The sequence below is a fragment of the Mauremys reevesii genome, linkage group 5, assembly GCF_016161935.1.
Source record: "Mauremys reevesii isolate NIE-2019 linkage group 5, ASM1616193v1, whole genome shotgun sequence".
Taxonomy (NCBI): domain Eukaryota; kingdom Metazoa; phylum Chordata; order Testudines; family Geoemydidae; genus Mauremys; species Mauremys reevesii.
In genome coordinates this window covers 11,051,368-11,065,270 of record NC_052627.1, presented here as the reverse complement: position 1 = coordinate 11,065,270, position 13,903 = coordinate 11,051,368, and the positions used below count along the sequence as shown (strand labels likewise).

The following is a 13,903-nucleotide window of genomic DNA, read 5'->3' as shown; positions in this document are numbered from 1 at the left end:
GACCACATAAAGTTGAAATCACGCATGTTAAATGCGCATAAGATGCGACAGACCTGTATGGCAGGCCTGCACAACATACGGCCCGCGGAGGCTCACTGTGCGGCCCGCAGGGGGATTCTAAATCCCGCACACACGGCGCTCTGCGGGCAGCCCAGAGCCCTTTGATTCCCGGCCGCGGCTGAGATTTAAAGGGCTCTGGGCTCCCCTCCGCTGCGGGCAGCCCAGAGCCCTTTGAATCCCAGCCGCGGCTGAGATTTAAAGGGCTCTGAGCTCCCCGTGGCTGCGGGCAGCCCAGAGCCCTTTGAATCCCGGCCACGGCTCCAGTGGCCGGGCTGGGGCTGGGATTTAAAGGGCTTGGGGCTCCCCTCAGCAGCAGGAGCTCTAAATTCCTGCCCCAGCCCTGCAAAGCTCCGGGTTCCCCCAGCCGCCAGAGCCCCGGGCCCTTTAATTTGCCCCTGAGGGCTCCCAGGCACCTCTTCAGCTGGGAGCCCCTGGTTGATTTAAAATCAAGTATCACCTCCCCACCCACAACCTTCCTTTTTGGCCCACAGCGGTTTGGTGAGGCGGCGCTGGGGAAGGAAGGTTTGTTTCTGCAGGGCTGGGCAGTGCTGGAGCGGGGTGTTTTCGCAGGGCCGGGAGGTGCTGGGGGGGTGTTTCTGCGGGGCCGGGGGAGTTTCGTCCCTCAGCTGTTTTCTTTGGAGTAATGTGGCCCTCGCTGCTTTACGAGTTGTGCAGGCCTGTTGTATGGGCTTAAGTACTGGGTCAGGATATAACCCTAACAATACAATCCTGCACAGACCTGTCCACGTGAAGGATTTCTGCCCCTGTAGGGGCAAACCAGAACTCCAAGAAGTCCTCTCGCATAGATGACACGGGGGCTAGTTTTTACTAGAAAATTCAGTCATGTTAGATCACATCCTCAAGGCATTACAGTAAATAACATGCTGCCAAACACGACTTTCCGCTCAGGATAGACAGGGCAGTCATATTTAACCTTAACTCGGTTGGCCAGGAACAAACCTTACCAGACCCACAGTCTAACAGCTAACACAACATTAAACACAGCTTGTTCCTGTCATGTCCAGCATTGTCTTGGTTAGCTCAGCTCCTCAAAGTCATGTTCTAACACAATCTAGCAAATACAGGCCCCAGCTGTTCACAACCACCCATCACTGCCAGTCCTACAGGAACAGAGTCTTCCAGGGATGCTACTGGTGTATCATAGCAGCTCTGTTAGAGGAACCGCTGAAGGCAAGTGCTTGTATCTGAGGGAAGGGCCTACACGGTTAAAATACTTCACCTTTATCCTCTCCTTCACCTGTTGCAGGAAAGAGTAAGGTGCTGCCAAAAATCATACAATTCTTCTCTTCCATTCCTTTTCCTATTCCCCTGTCCACTCGCAATTACAAAAACCTTGTCTATAATAATGTGACTTACAGAGCTGTGCCAATTCACCACCATATTCACGTGCTTGTAAGTGTTAACTCCATACCTTAGCCTTTGGCTGCACGTGTTTTTAGACTGTAAACCTTCTGCAGCCAGGATACTCTCTTCTCTGTGACTTTATGGGGCTCCAATCCTGATCGGGATCACTGGGCATTCCCATAATGTAAATATTTACAACAAATAATAATAGTGCTGCAATACCTTTAAACTAAACACAAATGGAGAGTTCAAACTTCAGCATTCTTCCCTAAATTTCTGTTAACAATTAAACAGGTTTCATTAAACTATGTCTTATCTGGTACAGTCGGGTTACAATGTAACATACCAAAGAGACGGAGGCACCATTGAGATATTTTTTAAAAAACGATGGTTTAGAGAAAGGGTGAGTCAAAACTGCAAATGAAGCCATGGAGGTGTGTTTCTACTCATTTTACCGCCATAGTCTAACAAAAGCAAAGTCCAACTCGAGAGCGTTTTACATTTGTATTATTAGCTTATCATCTGTAGAGGCAACAAAACCAAACCCACACTGCTAAAAGAGAGTTGTAATCCACGGTGCAGTTGCTAATATTTCTGAAAAGTACTCAAGAAATCATACAAGACATTTTCAAGGTGTTTTATTTGGAAGCTACCATATGAACACCAAGCCCAAAACTCACAGTATCTAAGGCTTTGTCTACACACAAGTCTTACTGCTTCATTTATACCAGCATACTTAAAGTGGTACAATCCCTCTAGCGTGGATGCTGTTATACCAGTATAAATGGGCTTAGGGCTTGTCTGCACTACAGTCTTGGCTGAAACAGCTATGCGGGCAGAGTCCCCTAGCATAGACTCAGCATAAACTGGCAGAAGTTCTTCTGCTGGCATATCTACAGCACCTGTCCTAATGACATTAGCTAAGCTGACACAAACACTCTTCTGTTGGCATAGTTGTTTCTCCACCGAGGGGTTTGCCAGCATAGCTGTGTCTGCTGGAGGGAGGGAGATTCCACACACACACACCCCTAGCCAGCATAGCTACGCCGACAAGACTTTGTAGTGCACACAAGGCCTTAGGCTGGCACAGTTTATTCCTGTTGGGGAAGGAGAATACTCTAGACCAGTATAATGCACCCTAATACCATCGTAACTGTGCCAACACTAGGGGTTGTATCGTATACCTGTATCAGTAAAAAACCACCATAGTGACACTAGTACAAAAACCGTGTGCAGGCCGAGCCTAACAGTCCATCTGAACAGCACCACCCTGCAATCATGCAGAAAGTGAAGTCTGAAGTATAATGCTTGACATTGTCACTTACCAAAACAACAGTGGAAGGTGAATATGCAAATACAAGAGTGCAGGAACATATGCAAAATATCCTGTAATACTCCAGTCCTATTAGCTAGTCTGCTAGGAAACAGCTCTTTCTGGCTCCTTATGGATTAAAGGGGAATGCACCAGATGGGCCCAGAAGGGGAAAATCATTCGAGGACAGCTGAGGTTGTTGTACTGAAGTGAGGCTGGGCTGAAGGGATGGAATGAGATTTAGGACCAGCTCATGACTACAGCCCACCCCAGAAGGTGCAGAAGGATCACACAGCAGGGGGAATTCTCTCCAACTTTGGAACTGTGCACTTGGTACTTAGATGCCACGGTGACAAACCCTGCATTAGACAGACACAGCAGGCATGGAATTCTAATGCCCGGTCTACTAATAGAGAACTTGAACAACAAAGTAAAAGAACCCGATCAAATACAGATGAAATGCTGGGAATAGCATTGTTCACTCTTTATTCAGTATTTCACGTCACTTTAAATCTAATCATCGGTCTTGTAACTGGGTGAGCTGCTTTATTAAATCAATAGGCTGTTAAACAGGACAGATTTGTTGTAACTTATGGAGAGGAATTTATTTTTATTGGGTCTGCCATACACAGCAAAATCAATCAATTCAGTTAAGCAGCATTTTACAGAAGAGGGAGTGGAATTAAGTCTATTACGCCGAGCCAAGTGCTGGGTTACTTTTAATAAACTGAACACACGTTCCCTAAGATCAGATGCCTGCTAATTGACTGCTGGATAAGTCCTATGGACTCTGGAAAACTGGGCCTAAAATTCCACATCATGGATATACAGGCTTCTGTCCTACTCAGCTGTGCCAATATTCTTGGCATTTTCAAACACCAAGCCTTTTATAAAATTCACTCTGAAAGTGATTCATTCAATCAGCATAGTATTCCCGGCACAGTATTCCTAATAAGTTATTATGTGTATGTTATCCCATCATCAGGTTTTCATGGTACCAAAGAACAGCTAAAGGCACAGTAAGCAGGAGTTCAGGGCATCTGAGTGGAGGGCAGCTGAAAAGCTGTGGAAGGTTGTTAGAGTTTCTGGTACCCAAGAGGTGCAGAATGTAGGTATTGGGGAGGAGAGGCAGCTCAGGGGTTTCACCTCTTTGCAGGGAAGGGGAAAAGTGACTTTGTATCTGTGGAAAAGGGAGCATGAGCCGCCTTGCCACCCCATGACAGCAGCCAGGGATCCTAAAGTGCCACACCCCCAACAAAGACAGGTAAGCACATTAGCTGAGTGTTCCTGCGAAAATGATCAGCAGTAAAATAGTTAATGTTCATATTTAATTTGTCATTATTAGGTTTCAGAATCAACACCTCTTGAAACAAAGAGGCACAATTCACACCTATCCTAGTGTAAGGTCTGAGGCCTTTTTCTGCAGTAATGAGCAGCAGCCGCAGTAGGACAGAGGCAGCCATGAGCTAAGATTCACAGCCTCGCATTCCATCGAAATTGTCCTATCGGGCTCCTCCCACCAGCACCAGATAAAGAAACAGATCGTAAGATGTTTAAAGAAAACTTTGTTTGACAGCATTCTGTCTGGCAAGGAGTCACGTAACATTTGTGATGTGAAATCTATACTTCTTTATTGTTTTGCCTTTATGGTCCCTACTTCTCTATTGTTTATCTGCATGGTTTCTGTCTGATTCTTTGATTCTTGCATAACTAATTTTGCAAGATTTAAATCAACTAAGGTGGTGGGGTCTGATTGGTTAAATAATTGTTTCATAGTAGGCTAGGACTGGTGAAAAATACTGGCTTGTAGTACTTCAGTTTAAAATGATTGGGGGTAGGACCCAAGTTTTAACTATACGGGGTCTGAAAGGAAGTTCTTTGGAACCTAAGTCCAGGACACAGCCCAAGATCAGAGCTGCCAGACCTCAATACCCTGGCAACCATACCAGGCAGAAGCTGGAGCCCCAGACAATCTAATCTTGACTAGCCATCAAGAAACGTATGTCTGCCTTATTGGGAGTGGGGAGCATTGCATGCTTAGCATGTGCATTCTGGTATGGTGATTGTTAATAAATAGAGGTTAAGGATATTATTGTGTAAGGCTCTTCCACCGGTAAAAGACCGCGCAAACCCACAGATTACTACACCCTGAGCCCTAGGAACTGGGTAAGGGTGAGGGTGCCTAAATTAACGAGGTTATGCCTTGAGCCCAGGGAAGGGTAGAAGTGGGGAGCCCTAGAGTCTGCTGGTAACACTGCTGCTATAGTTTCAGGCTATTTACAGATTCAAGCATGGGTTTACTCATTGCTTAGGACAGGAATATTTGCTTCACAGCCGTAAAAGCTAAAGAGGGTTTTGTCTTTTTTGTTTTGTTTTTTAATGAAAGCTTCGATTCTGGAGAAAATTCCACAGCTGTTAGAGACACCAGACTCCACCCATGTGGAGCTTGCATCCTATGAAACGTAACAAGATTAACTCTCCTGACATGTATTTTCACTGACTGTCTACATATACTGGACCATGGCATATTAATAATAAAAAGCTGCTTGCCAAGCTCTCTTTCATCCAGGAACAAAAGTTAATTTTTAAGATACCTGGGAGCGGGGTATGCCCAGGGCTTGATACCACAGAGCATGACTGCTAATGGACCAGATAAAACCCAGGGTCAAACTGGCTTGTCTCACAGTAAATTGGGGAACCAGAACTTTTCCCTAGTGGTTGTATCTTATGCTCAGCATCTAAGCTTTCATTTAACAAACTTTTTAAAGGATAGTTGTGTCTTATGGTTGTGAAGATTACATTCATTTCACATTTTCAGGGTTAGGTGATAAGCCATATCTGCCTGAATCTACTGACAGCCTGAAACAAAAACCCTGCAGTAGGTGTAAATTGTACCCCTTCATTTAATAGGGGGAGTTGACAATGAAGCCTAATGACGACACTGTTTCACTGCTGATCAAAATTGTACAAGACAGAGGGAAGGGCCCATTGTGGAAATCTGCACAACATAGTGTGAAGAGCATTTTAGTCTGGCATTATAAGTGGGTAGAGGACAAGGGAATGCCAGGACTTGGTTTGTTCCCATTTGACCAGGATAATACTTTATCCTCTGCAATGCCCTGTACCTAGGTCTATCCTTGTAGAGTGCAAGGAAACTTTGGCTAGTACACAGAGCGATAGCCCACATTCTGAACTGGGCAGACTCTGTATTCTGTACTGGCTGCCAATCCCAAGAAACTAAGGGATTACATCATCCCTTTTAATCCACACCACTGGGGCTAATCAAATTATCAGAGGCAAGGAAAGACTTCCATATCAGGAGAGATGGAAAAGACTGGGACTCTTTGTTCAGAAAGGAAATGAGTAGAAGGGGATGTGAAAAAAGTATATAAATTACTGAATGACACAGAAAAGGTAAATCAGATGGTCCTGTTTACCCTCTTATAGTATGGAAGACAGTAAATTAAACTGGAAAGTGACAAAATTTAAAATGGATAAAAAATGGTTTTAATAAACCACAATGTATAATTAGTCTATGGAACTCATGGCCACCAGCTATCACAGAGTCCAAGAGCTCAGCAGGATTCAAAAAGGATTAGAAATGTGTATGGATAACAGAGAATATCCAATTGCATTAAAAAGAACAAACAAATCTAAGGATTATAAAGTATCAGAGGGGTAACCGTGTTGGTCTGGATGTGTAAAAGCAGCAAAGAGTCCTGTGGCACCGTATAGACTAACAGACATATTGGAGCATGAGCTTTCGTGTGTGAATACCCACTTCGTTGGATGCATGGATTATAAAGCTGCTCAGTGCATGGCATAAATCAACCACTAACTGATGGGGCTTGGAAAGAAATTTACCCCTCTGGGTAGATTATTCCACAATTATCCATGATGCAAGTTTTCTTGCACCTTCCAACGAAGCATCACATAGTGGCCATTGTTGGAGATGGGATCCATATATATTTGCTCTGAACTGGTATGCCAACTCCTGTGGTTTTAGGTACAGTGTCACACACTTCTGTTGTGCTCCTGTACACCTCTTGTTGTCAGAAGTCCCTTTTTTAATTTATCACACACAATGCTCCACTTCCAGTCATCTGACAATACTAATATGTTTCCAACTGACAGATGAAGAGAATATCTGCCAACAGCACACCTTTAATTGCAGTCAAGGGGGAATCAAGTTTGCAGCTTCATTTGCGTCTCATTTCCTTTCATCCTTCCCTCATGAATAGAGAGCACACAAACACATTCCTAACAAAGTCAGTGCCAGCCAACCAACCGAGAACAGCACCTAACCAAACAGAAAAGTAACTCCCAATTGATCTGGGCTAACTGCCAAATCAATCTACCATTAGTATTTTTAAAAACAATGGTATCTGACCATACCTAGATTGTTTCATCTAGATTGTTGCTATATTCTAAATGTAAACATAAAATGACTTACCACTAGAAATTTAATTTTTTTCAAAAGTAATTCAAATTCTAAGATCACAAACATCCTGTAATTTCAATACAGAGACAAGACACTACTCATTAAAGCTCTCTCAATACATAGTTTAGCAAGATTTAAAAAAATATTCCCTAATACACATTTATAAAGCCGTCCAAAATGATAGTGATATATAGTTGTGAATGTTTTACACAAACATATACCGATGATAATGGATAATTACTAGCTTTACTGTAGTTTTTGCACTTTTGAATTGTCTAGGGCTGCGAAATGTGACAATCTAAGACCCTGAAATAAGAAAGCATCCCCATTCAAGAAAATATTTAAGAACACGTAGTTAACTGCTTTCCTGAATCAGGATCTAAGACCAGAATATACTTTTCTTCTTAACCCTGGCGGCTGAGGCAACTATATTACTGTAATACCTTCCCAAAAAATCTTCTGTACTTGTTTTCAGTAACACAACTTATCTAAATAGATGGTGTGCCTTTTATATAAAGCTATCTTTCTTAGAAGAATGACAATCAAAATATGCATCAAAAACCACCATTTACTTCAAACTGTTTCAGCATCTGTAAAACTTAAATTCCTAGGCTATCCCTGGGACTTTCATACAGAAGTGTATTTACTGTAAGCGATTGCTGCGCACACTGGGTAAAATGGACCCAGCGTCTGCATGTTACTTTGTATGTGAACTCACCTTGAGTAGCTTGATTTCTCGCATGGCAATTTTTTTAACCATTTTATCATCCTCACTTTCCAAAAACTTCTTGATGGCAACTATTCTTCCGTTGTCTTTATTTCTACACTTCATTACCATTCCGTAGCTTCCTTCTCCGACTAGCCCAAGGGTCTCGTACTTTTCCATTTTAACTCCGAAACAGCTGTGTCTTTGTGCTGAAAGCCATAAACCAGGATAAGCATACACAACCACAAGGTCTACATTTCTGACAAATTCTCCACTGCTTTTACTACTATGAGTCTCCCCCGGCCCCCACCATCACACATATTTAATCATAATCTTCCCAAGTTGTGCTCTGTGACCTCCCAGGAGTCCTTATGAGAGACAGTAGATAAAAAACAACATAGCAGGCTGAGTGTTTGTATTGTTTGAGATGTCTCAGCACATTTTTTAATGGAAACAAAAGGGTCTGTGCAGGACAAGGTCAGAAGCCTGGACTGAAGTTAACAAAGTAGTAGCAAGACTTTTGGCAAAATATTATATTTATGCAAAGCACAAATATTTTTGTTTGTGCATCTTTATGACAAAGTAACAGCTATGAATTTTACACACCTGTTTTAATAAAAAATGTACATATGAATGATCAGAAAAGTAAACAAAACTGCAGAGATTACAGAATACTTTGCATTTAATAGCTTATTTTGAATGGCTGATTGAAGCCTGTATAGAAGAGGGTTGGAACTGACACTGTTCTAGGAAGATAAGCAATCACTCATGTTGTCTCAACCACAGAGAGGAGGAAACTCAGCTCATTTTTCACCTGATAATTTCATTTTGATCATTTCTAACTGGCACTACTTAACCCACGATCGAGCCATCTCTTGAACATCAATAGGAATAATTCCATTTAGAACTACTTTGCTGTTTCCACACATTTTCTTCTGTTTAAATGAAGCCTTGAATAGGATGCTTTATGCAGTTATAACTCTCTTTGCACTTGGTTTCTCATAGACTTGTTAATGGGTCCAAGTGGAAATGTAAATATTTAAAAAATACCAATAAAAAATAAAAATCAATATATGGCCAAGAATGTATTACACAGTCAAAAGTGGCTAATCCCAGACTCCGAAAGCTTACATTTCTTATTGCTAGGTATGAGCCTGCTCTTACAGAAATCCATGAGAATTTTGCCCTTGACATTAATAAGACTGAGGATGGGCCCTACATCCCAATGCTATTGTAACTGGGGAATGTTGCGAGCTGTGCTTTGGAAATGCAAAACACTCACTGAATCCTCAATTACCCAAGGCAGGCAAGGTCTTGTGTTCGAGACACGCGTGAGCCAGTCTCAAAGCAAGAGTGCCACAACACTTATGCCTCCCTCGCCCTCACACTACAGCCCCCTGCCCAGGAAATACATAAAACCACCAACCTGCAGAAAGAGTGAGGAGAACTAACACTGGTGAGGGGGAGCTGTGATATAGCCAAGAGCGTTCCATCCACTGATGGGGCACCAGCCCATCACTGCAGCATCCAAGCCCTTCACAAGTAGCTCTGCGGGTGATTTGCTTTCACCTCTAGCTGGGGAAGGGTTTGCAGCAATATTGAGAGGTTAATATCACAGTGACAGAATCCCCCCCCTTACCCCCACAACAGAGGATGTATGTGTGTGTTCACTCCTTATCCAGGCACAAATCTCCCAAAGCCTTAAATATAGACCCTCCACTGACAACTCTGTATCCCCTTCCCCCCATCCCTCTGTAGGGGGAGTCCCATATTACACCCCCTAACCTCCCCATCCACCTCCCAGCCCCGCTGTCCCTCTGCGGGAGGGGGGGCACCACATCAAACATAACACCCCTCCTGCATACCATACACCTCTCCCCCATCTCTCTGCAGGAGCAGCCCCAGCCACACCCTGCAACCCCCTCCCCCAGTGCAACACATCTGCCCCCCAAGTGTGGGGCAGGGGGGCACCCCCATTACACCCAGTCCCCTGTCCCCCACCCCAATGCAGGGGGAGCCCCCATTACACCCAGCAAGCACCTGCCCCAATGCAGGGGGAGCCCCCATTACACCCAGTCCCCTGCCCCAATGCAGGGGGAGCCCCCATTACACCCAGCCCCCTGCCCCCCACCCCAATACAGGGGGAGCCCCCATTACACCCAGCCCCCTGCCCCCCACCCCAATACAGGGGGAGCCCCCATTACACCCAGCCCCAATGCAGGGGGAGCCCCCATTACACCCAGCAAACACTTGCCCCCTGCCACACACCTGCCCCGCGCCCCGATGCAGGGGGAGCCCCCATTACACCCAGCCCCAATGCAGGGGGAGCCCCGCGCCGCCCACAGCCTGGCTGCCGAGCACGGGCTGCAGCGCGGGCAAGGAGTGGCTCGTGGGTTGGGCCCCCCGGAGAAGGATTGCCCGGACCCTGCGCGGCGTGGGGAGCAGCCTGCCCCATTGTCACCCACCTGGCCCGAGCGCTTCTCCCCCAGCCGCGCGCCCGCGCGCGCTCACCCAGGGGAGCGGAGCGGCCGCGCGCCAGGCGCAAAGCCCGCGCAGGGAAACCGGCCGCTACAGGGCGGGCGGGCGCGCGCGGCCGCTGCGCGCGAGCAGCCTGCCAGCCAGCCAGCGGGGCACGCGAAGGCCCGAGCAGGCAGCGAGCGCGAGCGGCGGTAGCCAGGGGCAACGGCTCAGCTGTACACACACCGCCGCCAGGGGCGAGAGCAAGGCGGGGCCAGCCCCGGCAGCGGCGCGCGCGGGAGCCTGAGGGAGGCTCCTGGCTAGAGCCGGGCCCCCCAGCCTTGTGCGCGCGGGGCAGGGGGCGGGGCCAGCCCCGGCAGTGGCGCGCGCGGGAGCCTGAGGGAGGCTTGCCAGAGCCGGGCCCCCCAGCCTTGTGCGCGCGGGGCAGGGGGCGGGGCCAGCCCCAGGAGCAGCGCGCGCGGGGCAGGGGGACGGGGAGGCGCGCGGCGGGCAGGGGAAGGCCACGCAGCCCGAGCCGCTGCGCAGCGCGCCCAGGGCCGCCTTCGCCCCCGCTGAGACCCCAGAGGGACAGTCCCAGGGGACGCCTCCGCCAGCCAGCCAGCGCGGCCGGGCAGCGCGTGCTTCCACCCCAGGCCAGCGCCGACTGGGGCCGAGCAGCGCTGGCTTAACGCTGAGCGGTAGCAAGGGCGAGAGGGGCGAGCCCCGCTCCTTCAAACCGCGTTCCGCGACCCTGCTCGGAGCTGCCTTTTGCCCTTCGCTCTGCGAGGGGCTGGGGAGAGCTGGCAGCGAGGGGCTCCTCGGTGCCTTGCTGAGGTAGTCCCGCCCTAGCTCAAAGTGCTGGCAACTCTTCGAGCTGCCCCCTGGAGCGTTACGGTGTTTGCCCGCTGATCCTTTCCTGTTTTAATAAAGTTACAAGGGTTTTCTCTCTACCAGCCTTAGAGGGTGACCAGATGTCCCGATTGTATAGGGACAGTGCTGCTTTTGGGGTCTTTTTCTTATATAGGTTCCTATTACCCCCCATCCCTGTCCCAATTTTTCACAGTTGCTGTCTGGTCACCCTACAGCGTTATAAAAAAGTCTATTTGCCCTTAGGTACGGGTAGTCACTTATGCAAAAGCACTCCAGTTACATCAGGGGTTCTCAAACTGGGGGCTAGGACCCCTCAGGGGGTCATGAGGTTATTATGGGGGGGTTAGGAGCTGTCAGGCTCCACCCCAAACCTCACTTTGGCTCCAGCATTTATAATGGTGTAAAATATATTTTAAAATAGTTTTAATGGGGGGGGGGGATAGTGTTGGAAAAATCATAGTGCTAATGAAGCCTTTCCGTATTAGGCCTGAGTAAACCAAAGTTATGTTATGCTTGTCCAAACTGTGTTGGAAAGCTTACAGAACTCATTAGACTGAAGGCCGTGTATCTACCTAAGTCAGCTATTTCGCTTATCAGTTTTGTTTGGCTCCCCAAGTATATGTTGGCTCCCCAAGTGTATGCAGCTGCGTTCACATGTATGCATCCAAAGTATCTAGTACAAAGGGTCAACGGATGTATCTTGTGTCCCCTTCAGAATGACAAATGTATCCTCAACAGATGTATCTTGTAGCCCCCACAAAGTGATATATGTATCCTGCGTATCCAATTATCCTCTAATAGATGCATGTACAGGTTCTACAGGTCAACCAAATGACGTAGACAAACGTAGGCTAAGTTGTTTGTTTCGGGGTATAAAGGTAGGCCCATCTGGCCATGTAAGGTGTGTCTCTTTCTCTGGCACTAGCCGAGAGGAACACCCGCTCAGCTGACCGATCAATAAAGGGTGTGGTAGTCGTCTTCCTGTCTCCGTGCCTCCTTGGTGTAATTAGGTAAGCTCCAGGGGGAAACGAGCCTTTTTGGCTAACAAATGGCGACTCCGCCGGGACTTCTCTCCCTGTTGGGGGCGCTGACCGGCGGCCGAGGACGGCTCAGGAGAGTGGCCACCTTGAGCTATTGGTTTGCTCAAGCTCCGGGTCGCCGCAATCGGCCGGGACGGCTACGCCCCCTCCACAGAGAACTCCAGCTGACACGGAAGCAAGATAGTACCAGAAGAGGGGAGTCCACCTACCAGACGTGGCCACTCCGGGCGTGGTAAGTGCGTTACCTCCTGGGTTTGAGGATTAACGCCCCCGAAGTGCGGGTTGGGACCTTGGGCCCCTAACGGTAAAGGAACCCACAAATAGGAAGGTGTGTGGGTAAAAGCTTTCTGGTTAAGGTACCTAGGTTCAGACACGGCTAATGAATAATTCCATTAACTCCACAAGTCCGTGGGCCGTGCTGAACAATTACTGGGACTTAGAGCAGCCCCAGGGCTGGCTTTTCTTTTTGGTAGGGGTACTTTTGTTTCTTGTTCTATTGGTATGCTGGAAGCCAAAACTGTAACCGGGTCTAGGAGCGTGTGAACCCATCTTCTCTCCCCCCCCCCTTCTTTTCCGTGTGGGTAAGGGACAGTCTAAACATTCCACCTCACCCCCTAAGGGTACCCCAGCATATTATATGTACGTACATTATGGTTCTAAAACCTGCAGGTATTTAGAGAATTGGAATCTTTATTGAAGATCCATCTAAACAATGCCCATTAAAAGGTACCTTTAATCTAGATAGGATCATATATCTCAGAGGAGCTTTTAATCACCAGAGAAAAGCCTCTGACACAGTGTGAGCAATTTGTCTAGAAACGGGTTAATTTAAAACTCAGCTCGCCCAGAGATAAAAGAAAGTTGTTTTATGCTCAAGGTCAAGCAAACCAAAGGCAGTACAAGTTACAGAACTGAGATTACATTTGCAAAGCTTAACTGTTTGGTGAGATCCAACAGTCTGACTTTGTGACGGATGCCGGTGTTGGTGTGGCTTGGTGACACTGGAGAAGCCACAGGTAGCTGACCTGGACTAGAATCTCTGAAAGAGACACCGCAGGAGATTCCAGGGTGTAAAAGAACAGCCTTCCCAGGAGCGGAAGCATGTTGGAAATTCTGAACAAGCTGTATACAGGATAATCTCCCGTCCACCTATTCCCCTTTTCTGAATGTTATATACAGACGTGGCCAGTCTGGATATGTGTAAGTATGGGGCATTTATATCTTTCTTGAGTGATGTGGGAGCATTCCCAACACTCTCCATTGTTGTTTTATCATTTTAATGAAGCTTTAAAATTTGGTTATATGGTGTATTTTCTCTATCCTCCTGCAACGTCCTGCAGTGTCAGTTTGATCACCTGAGATGAGGCATAAATTGGTAACAGAAATTTGTCACAGTTTGGTGAGCAATAGAGAATGGGGGAACCCTGTAGAATTTACACCATCTATTTGTTTTACCCTTGTTGTTTTATGTTTGTTTTATTTGGTTCTGTTGGTGGTATATGTTGAGGATTGCATAATTAAAGATGTGCCCATTCTCAGCTGCAGTAAGTCTGAGAACTGGAGAAGGGTTTAGCATTCCTCTCTCCACCCTGGTTGACCAGGAAGGGTGGCAGGTGAAAGGATCTACCCCCAGTCGTAGCAGGACTGGGCAA

At 47.1% G+C, this 13,903-nt stretch overlaps 1 protein-coding gene across 5 annotated transcripts in view; it reads right to left on the bottom strand.

Annotated features, from left to right (window-relative positions):
* The window catches only part of CDKL2 (cyclin dependent kinase like 2), a 37,064-nt gene extending 26,469 nt beyond the window's left edge, over positions 1 to 10,595 (bottom strand). Inside the window, exons 1-3 of one of the 5 annotated variants that reach the window (XR_005599015.1) lie at positions 10,350 to 10,595; positions 9,311 to 9,459; positions 7,897 to 8,093 (exon numbers count right to left, since the gene is read on the bottom strand). Coding sequence is in view for 4 of the 5 variants with exons in the window: in XM_039539980.1 (XP_039395914.1) it covers positions 7,897 to 8,093; positions 9,311 to 9,377 (264 nt within the window). In the remaining variant the exon portion in view is untranslated. The remainder of the gene's footprint in view (positions 1 to 7,896; positions 8,094 to 9,310; positions 9,460 to 10,349) is intronic. The other 4 variants (XM_039539980.1, XM_039539977.1, XM_039539978.1 and 1 more) reach the window with 4 other exon arrangements.
* Between the last annotated feature and the right edge of the window lie 3,308 nt (positions 10,596 to 13,903).